The following is a 17430-nucleotide window of genomic DNA, read 5'->3' on the forward strand; positions in this document are numbered from 1 at the left end:
ATTACCAGGTTAAGATATTGTAGATATATTCATATATGTTTCTGTTTATGCATATCTATTGGGGTGTTGCAACATTTATTTTAATTCAGTTCAACAAAGTATTTCAATCTGACAAGCTACAAAAAAAAAAAAAAAAAAAAACAAATAATAAAAAAAAGAATCTCTAAAAAAGTTTGCATGAAATTATAAGAAAAGCCATTAAACAAAGGTAATTTTCCTCGGGCATGTATATTTTCTTTCTTTAAATTCGTTATTTTATTCTGAAAATATTCTAAAATATATAAAACTCAGACTTTGGTTGACCTGTTTTAACCAAAAAAGTTACATTACGCATAAGGAACAACTAAACAAATAAATACAATAAAGACAAAATCGCAATAAATTATCTTTAAAATTATAGATACATTTAAAGTGAAAATAATAATTTAAAAAAATTCTAAATTAACCTGATTAGACTAAAGATAAATACGTTTTGCTTGAAAAGAGCAAATAGGAGGAAAAATAAAATGATCTGTTTTAAAGAAGAAAAAAGGCATCATTCCAAATTTCAATGAATTAGAAAATTAAATAAATAATCACAGTTTAAGAAATTTTGAAAATTATGCTTTAAAAGTGAACAAAAACGGAAAATATATGTGTGTATTTTCTCGTTGCAGAAATCCGGCCGAGTAGCTTCAGACGCAGTCTCGGAAACACCCTGAGCTGCCTTTGGTAAGTCCATATATCTTTATTGATTTATGTTATGAATGCTTGATGGTGATATCCTTATTCAATTTCTAATAAGTACCACACGCACGCAAGGCTTCCCAGTGCGCTCACAAGGCCGAAGAAGCAGCAGCCTGTGTATAGCTTGTTGTATATTTCCGTGTAGCAGCAATATGACCAACCCGAGAGCAATATTTCCTTCTCTTCCACTTGTCTTTGTGGTGTAATTTGTCACCATAAAAGTGACGGAGGGGAATCGCGGCTCTTGGAGCGCTGCCTTACTCGTTTCAAAAAACTACTTTCTGCAAAAGCCATCTGTTTGAAGCTACTAAAGCCCGCTGCCACGAGGTTAAGCTTTTTATTTTATTGAAAATTGTAAGTTTTTTTTCTTCCTGCCTTCCCACGTTGCTTTTAGGTCCTTTTTACGCGCGCCCTTTTAACCCTCAGCTCCAGGCTAAATGTTAAAAAAAAAGACAAAATCAGCGTTTTAGCACAGGACAAAGAAGTAAATAATTATACAAAGTAGTAGCAGTTGCTTTGTGAAAGAAAAAAGCCACGTTAGCTAAAAAAAAAAATCCTCATGTGTGAATTTTTTCTCCCACTCAAGACTCCCACGCCGTCCGTGAGTGCGCTCTCTACCTTTTTCTCGTTGTGTCAGAAGTGTTTCTGTCCCACAGCCTGAAACCAGCAGAGAGGCTTTAGCTGCTGGCCGTGTTTACAGCTGAGAGGAGAGTCATAAATCTAATTCTATCAAGTCTTTCATTCTGGCTGCAAACATTACCATGCAGAAGGAATTCCCCGTCTCCCTTCTTCTGTCCTCCACGCTGCGTGTCCTCCCGCTTTGGCCTTTTGGGTGATGAAACCTCTACCCATTTCTCATCCCCATGCTCCTGCTGCTGTGGGGGGTTCCCTTCTAATATTTATCAGCTTTGATCAGAATGTGCACAGTACTGCACTATTACTTCCTAGGAAAAGGGCTCATTGTGAAAATGGAAAGGACCTTTGCGGCTGAGCGCTAAAACAGCGCATTTTGTGCAAAAACGCAGGTTAATGATTAAGCCGCCCGCAGAAGCTCTTTATCTCCCATGGATATGGAAATGCAGCACTCTCAGTCTCTATTTATTCCTTTGTTAGCCCAAAAATCTCCTTAGGTTCATAGCTTCTCTCTTGGATGCGGGGTAAATTATAAGAAAATTATTTTAAACATCTTTTGGGATGGTGTATTGTAAACCAGGCATTATTAAGGTTATTATTTTCTAGAAGGACTACCTCATTTGGGTTGTTGGGGGAGGAGGAGGAGAGGCAACTACTTGATTTGGACTGGCTTTCCAAGGCGCTTGCTTCATTTGCATAATTTTTCTTGTCTACGGTGACGCTCTGATTCGGGGCAGTTCACTGGTGTCTGCATGGTAACTGCTGAAGGATCTCATAGTCAAGCATAGCCTTAGCTGACGTTAATATTGCCATGAAGCCCTGTCCATTACCCTGCAAGCATGGGAGCAGATAACTCTTCTTATCGCGCTGACCCGACTGCTCACGCCTGCTTTCGCAATCTCGGCGAGTAAGAAGAGAAAAAGGAAAAAGGGGGTCTTCTCTTGGCTCTTCCCTTTTTTTTCCCTGCGTGTTGTGCCTGCTAATGCCTGTTTGCATGGCAGGGCGCAGTCAGCCGCTGCTCCTTCAACCCAGTCAGCCCGGCTGCCTTTAAAACTTTTTTTCTTCTTCCTCTGGATTACTGCCTTTGATCGATTTCGTCGCTGAATGAGAAAATATTGCCCGGCGCTCTGCATTCATCGTAAGAGGATAAGGTAAGCAGGGGCCAGAAATAGGCTCCCCTTTCGGTTGTAAATGGTGGAGTTTGTGTGTCGCGGCGGTGATTTATCACCGTAAGACTTCAGATCTCGGTTCAGGAAGAGTTCACACGCACACAGAGTTAGGCGGACGGATTTTTTCCTGCAGCAGCATAGCTCAAGTCTGCCTTTTGTCTCTCTTTTCTCTGCCATTTATGACTGTCGCAATGGTTCGCAGGGAGATCCAGAGAGGAGAAGCCTCCTCTTATCTTTTACCGGTCATTAGAGAGCTTCTTTCAGTCTGCAGCTAGGCTGCGTTGAAAGCAAATATTTGGGGCTCGTTTTGGACTGATTTGCCTTTTGGTATGCATGGCTGCAGGAGTCAGAGGTTCATGTTTTTATTTTCATTTTATGCTCATGTTTAGAAAATGTTTTCCACACTACTGCCTACTTTAGATCAATAAGATTGGGATCTGAATATTTTATCTGAATGATATAATCATTATAGAAAAGTTTGCAATCACATAGAAATAAAAAATAAACTACATGAACAACAGCAAAAATATAATGAGATATATAAGTTGGCCTTTTTGATAGAATCGCTCTGAATGCATTTGGGTTTTAAGATTTCTTTAAACTAATTAATAAGATGGAAGTGCTTCAATGCATTTTTTTTACATTGCTTTTATTATTATTACATATCTATAACATTTTATTTCATTGCAGCGCTATAAAACATTTCCGTCAGATGGTTTGTAAATAATCAGCTTATTTTGGGGAATAGTTCCATTTGTCTCCCCCGCCGTTAAACCTTTATTATTACCCAGGCCGGTGTTCCTCCCAGGACACCGGGCCAAGCGCTCCCGGCCCTTCATAGATCACAACGACGGATCCGGCAGAAGCAGCCATTATTATGAGCCCTGTGAGGAAATAACACCTCGGTTATAGAGCTGCAGAGAAGCCCGCCTGGTTTTTCAGGTTTTCATCTGAGCCAATTCTTTAATGTGAAGAAGATATTCGAGCGGAAAGACATATAGTATACTTTTTTATATATATCTATATGTAATGTTCTTCTGCTAAACGCCTTTTCTATTAGTTTTTTTTTTTGTTTGTTTGTTTTTTTTTTTTTTAGCTGAGAGGAATATTTAAAAAATGACAAAAAGAATTTTTTTTTCCTTCCTTTTGGAGCCACACAGAGAGTTTTTACCTGCTAGAGGAAATTAGATACGCTGTTGACAGCCCGGTTGGTAGAATAATATTGTAACAGAAACATTATTTTCCTGTGTGGCAGCCCGCTAACAAGCCGTTTCCACAGCAGGCTCTCTCCCCATAAACTCTACTGTAACTATATTCCTTCTTCTCCCTACTGTCTCGGGGTTTTAAGCCGTCATCATACTTTCTTGTTAAGCTTTTTTAAAATGATTTGAATTCATTTTGAAAACGTTTTATGCTGCTTGGCGCAGATGGTAATACAAGGCTAGGGTGCGCTTTTGTGTAAGCCATAAGGTAAACGGTAATAGACCACAGAACTGTTGGCCCTATCTGCCTCCACAGTCTCCAGTGTCAGGTCTGTATTGAAAAGTAAGATGGATCGCCACCATTTCTCCTCCTCACAGTGCTTCTTGTAACCCTAGGTTCACCCAAGGAGGCCATTGGCGGAGAGGCGTCACGTGACCACGGGGTGCCAATGTTATTCTACGAGGGTGTCAAGACCCTGTCAGTTTCTGAAATAAATATTGGGAAACGGCGAGATGCAAAAGGCGACCTACTACGACAGCTCCGCAATTTACAGTGGCTACCCGTATCAAAGCGCAAATGGTTTCGGTTATGATGCCAATCAGGTCCAATATCCCAGGGCTTCTCATGTGGAAAGCGAGTACCATCGACCCGCCTGCTCCCTGCAGTCTCCCGGTGGCGGCTCAGTGGCTCTGCAGAAGCCGGGGGAGATGGTGGCGGAGGGCTGCGACAGGGCCATTCAGGCAGCGCAGGCCAAGGTTCTCCCCGAAAGCAATCATCAAGCGCCGGTGTCAGGCCCACCCCCTCCCCCCTCACAGTCCCCAAGTGGAGTCAGCCAAGATGCAAGCAACGGGTCCGTCCAGCCCAGTGCAGCCAAGAACGGCTCCCCGACTTCTACTACTCGCAACAAGCAGATCTTCCCTTGGATGAAGGAGTCCCGTCAGAACACCAAACAGAAACCTGCCAGCAGCTCCAGTTCAGGTACAGCTGCTGCTGACACACAGTCTGATAGTTACATCAAACACAGGGGGGTGTGGATTGGTGGGCAGGTAAGGTGGTGCATAGAAAGGGCCAAAACACAACAGAGCCAGTTTGGTGCCTGTATGGGAAGGTCATATTGTTTAATATTCCAAGCAGGGGGAGTGTAAGGTGAACCGTTTGTTGTATTATACAACATTATAGCCCCATCTTGCAAATCTAGTAGGGTTTTTATTTATGTTACTAATGCTCCAACATCATACATCTTGAATGCAGGCAGTGGATTGGTGGAGGGAAAGCAGCAGATCCCTTCTTTTGTTGTCCCCATGCCCTCCAGCTGACCTGTCCCTACTGTAAACACACATCTCTACTGATCACATAATGTCCCCAGAGAGACAGCAAACAAACACACACAACAGTTGTTTCAGTTTGTCCTGCTGTTTTGATTAGAGGGGAAACTCAGTGGGTCAGTGTTTTTGGGGGGGTTTAAGGGCAGGCCAAAGGAGGGGTTGTATTTACACAGAGACAACCTAAAACTTTAGCAACACTCATCTTCCCATGACCTGCTGTACATTTTGTGGCTGGTATTTTAAATTGGGTTGTAGTTTCTTTTAACAATCAGAAACACGGGCAGTTATAGGCTAAATTTTTAAGCTTCAGCACAGGGTTTGCATATGGAGGGAGGTTTCTGATAAGATCTGCTGAAACTGTGCATGGAGTTTATCAGGTTAGGGAGTTGATTTAAAAATACATACATAAAAACATATTTGAACCTTTTCACCTTTCACCATTTCAAATGTTTTATAGATAAGGAAGCTCTCAAACAAACATAACATAATGATTAATATTTTTAAGTCTCACCCTTTGGTTGAATAAAATCTTTAAAAATTTAAGATTTTCTTCTTTTCTCCACTGCAAACACTGTTTCTTGTATTCTGCAGGAAATTATGAGGTATTTGTCCTTATAAATAAAATACATAGCAACATCCCTCTCTCCCAACTCATGGATAATATTTTTTGTATATTTACCACCATAATGAAATGATCAGTATTTTAAATGCTTTTTACTTTGAGACATATTCAATTTTCAATAGAATTAATTATAAGAATTAGGTTTCATACTTGTGAAACATTTACAGGACATTAAATAGTTTGCCTTTAATAAACAGTTTGCACAGAAAAAAAGGAATTAGAAGCGTCAGCATCGTGTTTCAACGGCTGTATTTGCATTGACTAAATCTGAAATTTCAAGTGCATAAATGAAGAAACAGATGGTCTAAAGAAACTCAAAAAATTATGTGTATTTGAAAATGTACTGTACATCAGACATTGACAATGTTTCTATTTATGCAGATTGTGCACAAGAACAGCTACAAGGGCCTGGCTAGCATTTAAATCCTTGACAAACCGAACTAAACATTTCATCAGGTATAATTACAAAGCCGATATGATATAGCTAGTAATTTTTTAAACATACACACAAGGCATTTAATAAAGTTGTCTAAAACATATTTTGCGCAAGGTTCTGAGGGTCCTTAAAAATGTTGTAGATTAATTGAGGAAAATTATGCACTGAGTTGCAGTGGCCTATGAAAGCAGAGGAAAATCTAAAATGATTGTGTTTTCAAAATGCTCTGTTACACATTAAGGAGCCTGTCTGTTACGTTTAACCCCCTCTAAGTTATAACAGATTGCTTAAAAGGCTGGGATGGACTTATCCTTTGACTGCAACATTTTGTGCCCCCTCCAAATTTCCTGTTTTATTAAAGTTCTGTATGTGTGGTAACATTATATCTTAATTATTAACTAATTTAAACTAATGTTTAGGCGATGGCTTCAACTTGTTGGATATTTTTGTAGGCATCCAATACAAATCCATTTGAAAATCAACAACATCAATGCCCAAACTAAAATTTCATGGGACTTTTTGGTTCGTCTCAGTTAGTTCTTGGAATGAGCTCACCCTGTATAAAGTGTTTTCGAAATGCAAACCTGAAAATGATTGGGATTTTAGTAACAATGTGGGTGGTAAATAAGAAGTACAAACAATAACATTTCTGTGTTATTATATTTAAAAAAATAAAAGGGTGATCGACTGACTGTGTTTACAAAACAAAAACAAAAAGGATGACAAATCTGTAACCTTAAATTAAAAAGGTGACTTCATGTGGGGTTTTGTTTTATTAGAACTCAGAAAAAGCAGATTTTTAAGTACAACGGAGATGCACTCAAATCCTCAAGCACCTTACAGTAGGCCTACCATCAAGTCTTAACCCATGCACTCTAACCCTTACTGCTGGTTTCTGAGGTATTTTGGTAACTGGATTTTACATTCCCAAAGAGAAAGCCTCCATAACTACAATAACATATGGGATAAGTATTCCTCTTGACTACAAAAGAAAAAAAAATGATAAAGAAGGAACCTTTTAGAAAGAATAAAAAAAACAACAATAATTGCTCTGGAAAAGCCTTTCTAAAAAAGTAAATGAGGAGCTATAACAGTTTTACTGCACTTTGTAGGCTTACAAAACAAAGTTATGCTGGTAGGACATGAAAACCAGAGCCAGCCCATAGAGCCAAGCCCTTCTAAAGTCTGCCCTTATTCTGGGATGCATTTTTTTCTGTGCTATAGTCTATAGAAATTAATTAATTGCTTAAAGTCAGTATTTTAAAAACAATTCTGAACTTTTTTAAATCCATAACTAATATCTTACATATGGGACCCATAAGTTTGGGAAATTAGCTGGACTACAATGGATCATATTGACCTCATGTTTATTGGATTTATGGGTTTTATATTTGCTGCTAAAATGGAAATGATTTTCTCTAAGTCTAGTTGAGACCCAGGTAGGAAATTGTGATTGAGTTGTTTTGAATTTATTCCACCAAAGTCGGTCTCACATAGTTAATATTAAGTCCAGGACCATCTAGATCCCATCCAGGCTGAGCTAAACCTTTATGGAGCACACATACACATGCTGACTGGGCTTAGCCATTCTTTCTTCCCCATGTGCAGACTCCTCTTTCATTTCTGCAATATCATTATGCCTCGGGTTATGTCATGTTGCATTCCTCCTACTTCAGGTTTAGGAGACAGGTAGTGAAATTTATTAAGTGTTGGCCGGCTGCCACTGCAAGTGGATATGACCTTAGGATTTCTGCAGGCAAACTCCAGCGTCTTCAAGCTTATCAGTGAAGGCTAAATAAGCAGTTTTATACACCATGAGGAATCTATAACTGCTTGTGCTTGCATTATGTGCCTGTTATGCTGTGTGACTTTGGGGGCAGGATGAGGGTCAAATGTTTTAGTATAGGAAACCAGGGTTACGTATCAGATAGTGACCCAGTTTGCAGTTGCATTTCTGGTCAGTGCATATGAATGTAGGAACATTAATTGTTAATTGTCTCATGGTCCCCAGATGATAACCCCTATGTTGGGGGTAGATTTATCAAAAGGTTCAGATGTTTGCTGCAGATCGTAGGAGATTAAAACTGTACTTTAATTGGCATATTTATCTACTAAAGAGCTCTGTCTCCACCACCACCCCCCTCCTGATTGCAGGGTTTTACTATCAGTGTGTTGTCAACCATTTCTGCTCTCACTCTTACTCTCCTGTGTCTTGCCTCTGTACTCCTCTCTATGTGTCTGTAATGGATTACTGATTGACGCTCCCTTCTCCTTCTCCCTGACAGTGGAGAGTTGCCCCGGAGACAAGAGTCCTCCGGGGTCAGCAGCATCAAAGAGGGCCCGGACAGCTTACACCAGTGCGCAGCTCGTGGAGCTGGAGAAGGAGTTCCACTTCAACCGGTACCTGTGCAGGCCCAGGAGGGTGGAGATGGCCAACCTGCTCAACCTCACGGAAAGACAGATTAAAATCTGGTTCCAGAACCGACGGATGAAGTACAAAAAGGATCAAAAGGGCGTCGGGATGATGCCGTCTCCCGGTGGACAGTCTCCGCGCAGCCCAGTCGGTCCTCCATCCGGTGGGGGTGGTGGTGGAGGGAGCGGATACCTCAACTCTATGCATTCTCTCGTTAACAGTGTACAATACGAGTCACAGTCTCCAACCTCTTACAATAAAACTCATCAAAATGCCTATGGTATGGCTACGTCATATCCCCCACCTCTGAGCAACTCTCTCAACAGCTGCCCACCCCCCCAGAAGAGGTACCCTGGGACGGACTCGGCCACGCCCGAGTATGAAGCGCACCACCCACTGCACGGAAACGGCAACTACGGCGCGCACATGCAGGGCAGCCCCGTCTATGTCGGCGGAGGCTACATCGACTCTGTGCCCAGCTCTGGGGCCTCGGTTTTCGGCCTCACCCACCTCCCTCACCCTCCACCTCCGTCTGGGAGCATGGAGTACAACGGTGCGATCACAATGGGCAACAACGGCGGTCAGCATCACGGAGTATGCGATGCGACGCCGACATATACAGACTTAACGCCGCACTATTCTCAGGGAAGAATCCAGGAAGCGCCCAAACTGACGCATCTGTAGCATGCGGCGCAAGCCTGGATCACTCCGCCCCATTGTCTCATCCACCTCCAGACATATGCCCCCCCCCCTCCCTGCTTTGTTTCTGAGCCTCCTCACGGCTCCCACCTTCTCCTTTTGCCTTTTATTTTGTTTGTTTGTGTTCTCTATAGTTTGATGTGTGAAGTAGCGTAGGATAAATAACCACGACTTGCTTGAATTTTCCTCTATTTGCTTGTGTCATTGTCTCACAAAGACCTTTATGTAATATAGAGTGTCTATAGCGCCGAACGAAGGGAGACAAGAAGGGCAACAGCATAGCATATGCATAGGCTTATTTAATCTTTTCCTTTTGGAAACGTATTTTATTTTTTTCAAAATCTCAAACAGGGTATTATGAACACATGTTATTCATTTTCAATGTGAAGCTGTCTGTCCTTATTTATCCGCAATTGAAGAAGTATGGTTAGCTATTTTTGCACTTGTGTACAAAAAGAACCTTAAGAGCCAGGAGCTGGTAATGTGAGGAGATTACATTTTAGAAAGAAAAAAAAAAAAAAACAGAGGGTCATGGGCTTGCACAGCCCCCCTTTTTCCTTTTGTTTTGTTCCATTGGACTTCTTAAATGTTATTTATTTAGACTCCAATAGTATTATTTGACACCCTCCCATCTTTGTCTTCATGGGGGAGAAGGTTGGAGAAAAATTAGCGCCATGTTCGCCATATAATTTCAGCCATGTCACTAGATTGCAGGCTAAATGTTTCAATTTTTTTTCTAAGTATTATTATGATCATTTGAGGAGGTGTTTTTTTTTCTTTGTAAGAGAATGAAAAAAAGAAGTCAATCAGTCACGGAAAAAGGGTGGAAAGAAGGACACACGTTTTTAATTTCTTTATTGAATAAAAGGCAAAAACAAATCATATTTTTTTTTCTTCTTCTAGATGTCAAACATTCCATGCTGCTCCAGTTCGAAGAAATGAATAAAAGAATTGAAGTAAAAATCAGATCTATCAGTTTTAATTTTAAAAGCCACAGACATAGTTATACATTTACGATACAATGTACCGTTAGTTCTAACTTAACCAAAACAAAAATAATAAAAAGGAGTCATCAACTTATAAAACAAAATGAAAAATAGCATCTTACTGATGGATTTTTTTTTTAAATGCAAAAAAATTAATATAAACACTGCATGCTATCAATTGATTTAACAATAAAACACGTTAAAATAGTGAAACGTTTTTATTCAATAAACAAGAACAACTTACAGCTAAAATACCAAACATTTGATCTATTTACTCTCATTCTCGGGGGTGGGCTCCCTCTTTTTTTCCCCCAGCGCGTCTCTCTCATCTGCGTGGGCACATCCATAATAATAAAAATGTCAACCGGGTCTTCGTGGAGGGTTCTGCAAGGAGACAACAAGCCAAATGAGAAATCATTTAGAAATAATCCGCCTATGTGTATAGTCAGTCAAACGCCGTGCAGAAAGGACGCGGTTTAAAATGCAATAATGGGCATTATTTGTTCAATCATTCCCTGAAATGTGTAGATTTTGCTCCATGATATCGACCAAAGCCGGCAGCAGAGGAACACAGACGGCCTATAACATTTTCTTTCTTTTTTATTTTTTATTTCCAATGCAAAAATAAATTAGTAATGTTTTGCTTTTTGAAAGCTGCAACCTATCGTTTATTTTTTTTAGCTAATAAAAAAAGCAAGCTGAAATTCCCAGTGTTGAATTTCAAGTGGAACAGGCCATCCAATAAATCCGTGCGTAAAGATATTTCTCCAAAACAAGCCTCTGATAGATTTTGTTTAATTATGTTTTACAACTAACTTATTTATTCTCCCGTTTTCTTTCTGCTCCCATTTTGAGCTACACATGATTGATATCAGAGGGCACGAACATTACCAGCGATGACATATGGTTAGCAGGGAAACCTAGAACAATTGAAGCATGGTGTGGCATGGGGGAAAAAAAGGCCAACGTTTTGAGTATTTCTACATCAGACACAGAAACACACATGCACACGCGTACTCTGCAGGACACCGATTTGACCCACATGCGCCATACAGGTAGAAAACAAATACATTGCTTTTAAACTCAAAATTGAGTGTATGGAGTGTTTCTCTTAGCATTCGTGGGAAACTACTCCCTAAATCACTGCTGCTGTAAAGATAAGTGCAGAGGACGCACTGGGCTCCCCTAAATGCCGCCACCCACTCCCTGTCTTGGAAACAAAGCCTGTGCGTAATTCCAAAATAGCCATTCGTCTCTTCTCTTAGCAACTCCCTACTTGTCCACTTGCAAAAATTGGAGCATTAAAAAAAACAAAAAAAAAAAATAAAAATACATTAAAAAATGTTTAACTCAAAGATAAAAGCCAGGTGGGGAAGCCAGCTTCACCACTTACTCACCGATGGCTCTCAGAGAGGAAATGGTCGCATCTTGTGTGACCAGATTCCTCTTTTTATTCTTGTTCCTAAGGAAAAAAAAAATCCCTCCAGCGACAAACAGACTAGCAGTGCGAGCAGAAACTGGTTCTAATCTGAGTGACCACTGTTTCTCGACGCTTCCTGGCTGCATTTGATCCGGGGGAGAGTTAGAAGCCTTAAATGTGTTGTGAGGGCACCGAGCTGTCAGACCTTTTGGCGAGTAAGATTGATCGCGCACAGGCTTCCAGGACTCTTTGTTTGGTATATAAGCAACAAACTGAGAGAGAGGCCTTCCACTTTTTCTCTTCCTCTCCTCTTCTTCCTTAATAAAAATACAACCATATACATATTTTTTTTTGTGAACGAGAATATAACAAGTCAAAGGAAGGGGAAGCGTTTTACAGAATCTTCTAGACAAGCCATATGAAACAAAACACGAATGGGGGAGAGAGCAGCTCGATAGCATTCCCATCAGCATAATAACGCTTGCAAATAGATTTCGTTGTAAAAGGTCGATTGTAACCGTGTTTATATTTGCTCCATGACCATTTCAGGTAGGAAGGATAATAGAAATACAGTGCGATGCCCATTCCCTCCTCCCAGCAGTGTGGCAATGTCCTTCCAATAAATCCTTGCTTTATATAGCCTTGTGGCTTCACGCTCCTGACATGAAAACAAGACTATTTCCAAAGCTCCTTTTAAAGGAATGCAGTAATCATGGCTGTTTTGAGTCATCAAAAAGAGACTGCGTTTCATCATGTGTTTATGAGCTCAATGTTATATTGGAATAAACAAAAATGTGCCTTGATGCTATACTGTTACATGGATCTAAACACTAAGACATCCACAGACGTCTGATTAGAGTCAATTAAGGCTGGTCAGTTTTGTTTTTGTCTTAGCCATGAAAACACATCTGGAATTGGACATTTATTTTGCCATTAGGTCTCTTCCAAATTTACAATAAGTGAGTCTTGGTTAGGTAATGAGATCACTCCTAAATACCTTTCAACCACATTTAAACCTGGACGTTTTTTCCGTCTTTTTTGCTAATAAATTGTCAATATTCTTTAGATTTTTTTTGTCTAGTCATGAAAAACGCGTCTTTTAAAATTGCTTAACCTTTTAAACCAGTTTAAAAATACTATTAAGGGCATTCTGTTAACTTCTCCCCTCCTTTTTTGGGGTTAAATTATTAGATTGTTTAGATGGAAGTTGTCTTTTATGGCTATCTAGAATTTTACCCGTTTCCAAATTATCCAACGTGGAGCAGACATATTTGCATTACAATTGAACTTTCACTTCACTTCCTTTACTTGTTTTTAAGAAGCTAGTGGATTTTAAACGTCTGTGATTTAATAATATTCTGGGACTAAAAGGATGACCATTCTAACCATGTTAAGAACATAGTTCTGTTTTTAAGCGCCATGGTATCCTTGTGTAAGAAAAGGCATAGACATGGATAATTACGTCAGTCACGTGTTCCCAATGTCTAGATTGAAGCAATTCAGTCCTGATCTGATACTTGAAAAGGAAAAAAAGAGAAAAATCAAACTCTAACATATACTGACAGATATCTTTAGGTAAAGGTTTTTCATATTTAAGCTTGTTTAGATGTAGGGTAACAGAACATAAGTCTGTTAAGCAAATGTTTTCTTTGTAGAAAGGAATACCATTTTAACCAAAAATTGACTGTAATTTTCCTTAAAAGCAAGAGAAAAATCATAGAGACAATGATATCCTTTCATTTTTCAGCTGACAAACTTTGCCCCTTACCTGAACCACATTTCCTGCTCTTTAATAAGAATTCAACATAACTATGTTTGGTGATATTGCTGGCTGCTTTTCTTTTTGGAATTTTGGGAAAGCAGCTGAGGAGATTTAGTTGCTGTTAAACCATAAATGCTTTAAATACGCCAAATTGTTCAGTTTTAAATGAGGATCGAGGGTTTGATGCAGTTAGAACTGTAGCATTGGTCAAAACGAGCTCACATGCATCATGATGTCAACATTTTTTAGGGTTTATATTTATTTTTCGACTCCAAAACTTAAATATGAAGAGCTAATGGTGAAATTTGTGTCTGTGTGTGTGTCTTTGCATATATATGTGTGTGTGTGTGGTGGGGGCGTTCTCGACTGACATCCTCAAACAATACGAGAAAGAGGAGTGCACGAATCCGCGCACCCTGAGCTGGTCTCCTTCCCTGTAATAGAGAGCGTCAGGCGCTTCTTAAAAAACACATTTTGTGGCTTAGTGGACTGGACTGGAGGAGCGAGGCGAGGACGAGCTGAACGGACAGAGATGTAAATAAAAACAGTCGTGCATGGCCCAGCTGAGCGAGGACTTTAGTTTGTTTTTTTCCTTTTGGATCAATCAGGCAGAGAGTGGCTTCTTTTGATTAAGCCCCAAATTGTCATTGGACAGAGGTAATCATGTGACAGGCAATTCGGTCCAATTTCAACCTTGTCTCCATGAATTCTATAGTTTAATGGTAGCTCGGTTCCCATACGGCCATAATCAGTGAAATAGAAAAAAAAAACACATCGGGGGATTTTTTTTATATATTTATTTTTATTTTTTTTCTTCATCGTCCTCACTGAGCCGCGACGTTTATAAAAATACGGCGCTGCAAACTTTCCTCGGCTCTCAGGGAGCGGAGATGAATTACGAATTCGAGCGAGAGAGCGGTTTTATCAATAGTCAGCCGTCGCTTGCTGAGTGCCTGACATCTTTCCCCCCTGTCGCTGATTCATTTCAAAGTTCATCAATCAAGAGCTCGACGCTTTCACGCCCGACACTGATTCCTCCTCCCTTCGAGCAGACCATCCCCAGCCTGAACCCGGGCAGCCATCCGCGGCACGGTCGGCCCAGACACAGCCCCGATGGCTGCAGCCCGCTGCCTACCGCCTCCCTACCCCCGGAGTACCCATGGATGCGGGAGAAGAAAGCCTCCAAGAGGAACCACCACTTGCCCAACTCCACCACTGCTGCTTCAACCGCCACCACCATCTCCAACGGACCCGTGTGCTTCTCTCCGAAAGGTGGGTGAATCCTAACCGATGCCTTCACTATCTGTTGCTGCATTTGGAGCCACTCACATATACCCCTCTAGGACAAGACTATAAATACAACAAAAATACTCCAGTATAATTTTATTATGGTGGGTGAATGTGAGTGTGAAGCATGGGAGTAAAGTTTGGGTAAAGTTTGGTGATGTAAGATGATTTATTCCCCTCGGCGAGGCAGAGTTTTGATGTGTGACAGTAATGAAGAGTGATGGAGTGCCTTTGCCGAGGAGGGCAGCTGGAGCATTCATTAGACTCCCACACCAGGATGGACCTCACTGTTTTAGAGCGCTTCACGCTCTTGCAGGCGGTTATATTGTGCGTTAAAAGTCAAATGGGAATTTTATATCAATACAGACATTATGTTTAGGTAAAATATGCAGGTTAATAGCTTCAGTGGCCATTTTGCTTAATGTAAAAGTCATAACGTTAGATTTACTGGCACTGGGGTTATGCAATTGTTGTGTCCTATTTTTTTTTTTCTATAATCCCTCTACTGTTTATTTTCCAGGCTCGCCTGAGATCGTGGAGGGAGCCGGTGGAGGAGGGGGCTCCCGCAGGCTGAGGACCGCGTACACCAACACGCAGCTGCTGGAGCTGGAGAAGGAGTTCCACTTCAACAAGTATTTATGCCGACCGAGGCGGGTGGAGATAGCGGCCTTGCTGGATCTGACCGAGAGGCAGGTCAAGGTGTGGTTTCAGAACCGGCGCATGAAGCACAAGCGTCAGACCCAGAGCAAGGAGAACCACGGTGGTGGGGACGCAAAGGGCCCTGGAGCCGACGACGGCATTCATAGCGAGGAGGACGAAGAGGGGGGCGGCCTGCTGTACGAGCAAAGCGGGCCCCTCCTGGAGAGAGATACCTGCTCCTTTCAGAACAACACACAGCAGCAGCAGCCGCAGCTGCACAATAACGGAGAGGCGGCCAGCTATGACAAAAATCTGAAACATTTTCCCAACCCGTCACCCACTGTTCCGGGCTGCATGTCAACAATGGGCCCCGGCTCTGCATCTGGGCCGGACAATAGCGACAGCCCATCAGCCCTGGATGTTTCTTTGCACGATTTTCAGCCTTTCTCCTCGGATTCCTGCCTGCAGCTCTCGGACACAGCCTCGCCGAGCTTGTCGGAGTCTCTGGATAGCCCCGTGGACATTTCCGCGGACACTTTCTATTTTTTCTCGGAATCCCTAACCACAATCGATCTGCAGCATCTGAACTATTAACTCAGAGAAAAAGAAAATCCTTCACAACTTTCCCTCCCCGTTTGTGTGTGTGAGAGAATGTGTGTGTGAAGTAAGGCTACGACATTAATCCTTATTGTTTGTATGTGCGGCACATTTACTCTCGTGATATTTGACTTGACGATTAATACAAGGTAAGGACGGAATTAAATCACTGTACAAGCTCTGGTTAAAGTAGATTAATTACCATAACAACTTGATCACTTGAAATGGAAATTATGTGTGTGTGTGTGTGTGAATTATCCAACAGTGTTAGACCTATATGAAACTGGGTCGTTTTTTATTTTTGTATAGTTTTCTTGAATATTTTTGTTAGAATACACTAACTTGCTACAATCCTTCTGCTTGTGTTTGACTCTCTTCTTTTCACGATTTCCAGATTGAACTGTTTTTTTTTTACCCTCTCTCAATTCTATGTAAGCGAAATCTAAACAAGCGAAAATTAGGGGTTATGCAAATTAACAACAGGTTGGTAATGAATATAAATGATCTATTTATATTAGTTTGTAGACGGAACACTTGTTTGAATAAAACAAGCATTATAGAAAGCGTTTAAAAACGTGAATAAATAATACAATTTCATTTTTTTTTAATCTTCCATAGTAACTATGTTAATTGTATATATATAAAATTTTAAAGAAAAAAACTAATTATATAAAATACAATGTAAAACAGAATAAAATAAACATAGCAAACTTTTAAAGCAAAATATTACAGATTTTATTAATGTTTTTTACAACATTAATTCCAAGTGCATAGGATCATAATATCAATATTTGCATTTCCAACTTCCAAACTATTTTTTTTAAGTATAATAAAAGGCACATTTTCATACAGAGATCTAAGCAGGACAGGGCTGTTAACACTGAGTGCAAGTTGCAGGCAAATAATCCGAGCCATGTTTGCCTTCAGGAGCTCATAAATCAACCCGATGGCATGAAAGAGAAGGACGTTAAGGGGAGCAATTGTCGCGTAATGTGCACAAATAATAAAAAACACCCACTTACGTTTTCATACGGGACTCCCCGACTCCTAAAACTAAAAGGGGGCCGAGTCTCTGCATGCGTTGGGTAATAATTCATTTTTATAGCTTGTCTGAACACGGCTCATGGCTTTGAGACAACAGTAGCAGTAGCAGCAGCAGCTTGCTTAGGGTTAAGAGGCTGCGCTGAAATTTAGGCCAGACTTCTCTTGGAATATTGAACATTTATCACATTTACTCCAAAGAAAAGCTGTCTTAAGTAGATATTATGTAAGCTTGTTTAACAGGAAAGTGTGCGTGTTTTGTGGACTGTAAGCCACTGGAGAAGTTTGTTTCAGCTGCACTTTAAAGCCTGCTACTCAAGAAACGATTATTAATAATCCTGAACTATTATTTTCATTAGACCTGAAGATATAGATTTTTACTCGATCTATGAAACTTAATTTTAACCTGATAATAAAAAAAACTCAACAGTTGCGATGGATCGATATTAACCTTTGCAAATTAGTTTGAACT

The 17430-nt window shown here is 40.6% G+C and overlaps 2 protein-coding genes and 1 long non-coding RNA gene across 8 annotated transcripts in view; 2 read left to right on the forward strand and 1 right to left on the reverse strand.

The window, feature by feature from the left end:
* The window catches only part of hoxa3 (homeobox A3), a 27341-nt gene extending 15818 nt beyond the window's left edge, over positions 1-11523 (forward strand). For 5 of the 6 annotated variants that reach the window (XM_015374135.1, XM_015374134.1, XM_015374138.1 and 2 more), the window contains 3 exons: positions 657-711; positions 4127-4709; positions 8400-11523. In XM_015374135.1, the coding sequence (XP_015229621.1) occupies positions 4244-4709; positions 8400-9211 (1278 nt within the window). In that variant the 5' untranslated portion in view covers positions 657-711; positions 4127-4243 and the 3' untranslated portion in view covers positions 9212-11523. Of the gene's footprint in view, positions 1-656; positions 712-2099; positions 2511-4126; positions 4710-8399 lie in introns of those variants that run through there. The other variant, XM_015374137.1, reaches the window with a different exon arrangement.
* LOC107084346 lies at positions 10353-11810 on the reverse strand. Its single transcript, XR_001481219.1, has 2 exons — positions 11610-11810; positions 10353-10596 (listed from the first exon to the last, which is right to left on the reverse strand). It is a non-coding gene; the product is annotated as an uncharacterized LOC107084346 (long non-coding RNA).
* Positions 11811-11892: 82 nt separating this feature from the next.
* hoxa2 (homeobox A2) lies at positions 11893-16914 on the forward strand. The gene is made up of 2 exons (XM_015374140.1): positions 11893-14666; positions 15202-16914. The coding sequence occupies exons 1-2, from the start codon at positions 14285-14287 to the stop codon at positions 15912-15914; spliced, it is 1095 nt and encodes a 364-aa protein (XP_015229626.1). The 5' UTR covers positions 11893-14284; the 3' UTR covers positions 15915-16914.
* The last annotated feature ends 516 nt before the right edge of the window (positions 16915-17430 follow it).

This window comes from Cyprinodon variegatus, unplaced genomic scaffold, assembly GCF_000732505.1.
Source record: "Cyprinodon variegatus isolate N-32 unplaced genomic scaffold, C_variegatus-1.0 Scaffold98, whole genome shotgun sequence".
NCBI lineage: Eukaryota > Metazoa > Chordata > Actinopteri > Cyprinodontiformes > Cyprinodontidae > Cyprinodon > Cyprinodon variegatus.

What these genes read in the sequence shown, in the direction of transcription:
- hoxa2 (XM_015374140.1), top strand. Translation starts at nt 14,285, where the DNA reads ATGAATTACGAATTCGAGCGAGAGAGCGGTTTTATCAATAGTCAGCCG. An exon ending in CGTGTGCTTCTCTCCGAAAG is followed by an intron (nt 14,667 to 15,201) that starts GTGGGTGAATCC and finishes TTTATTTTCCAG; the next exon opens with GCTCGCCTGAGATCGTGGAG.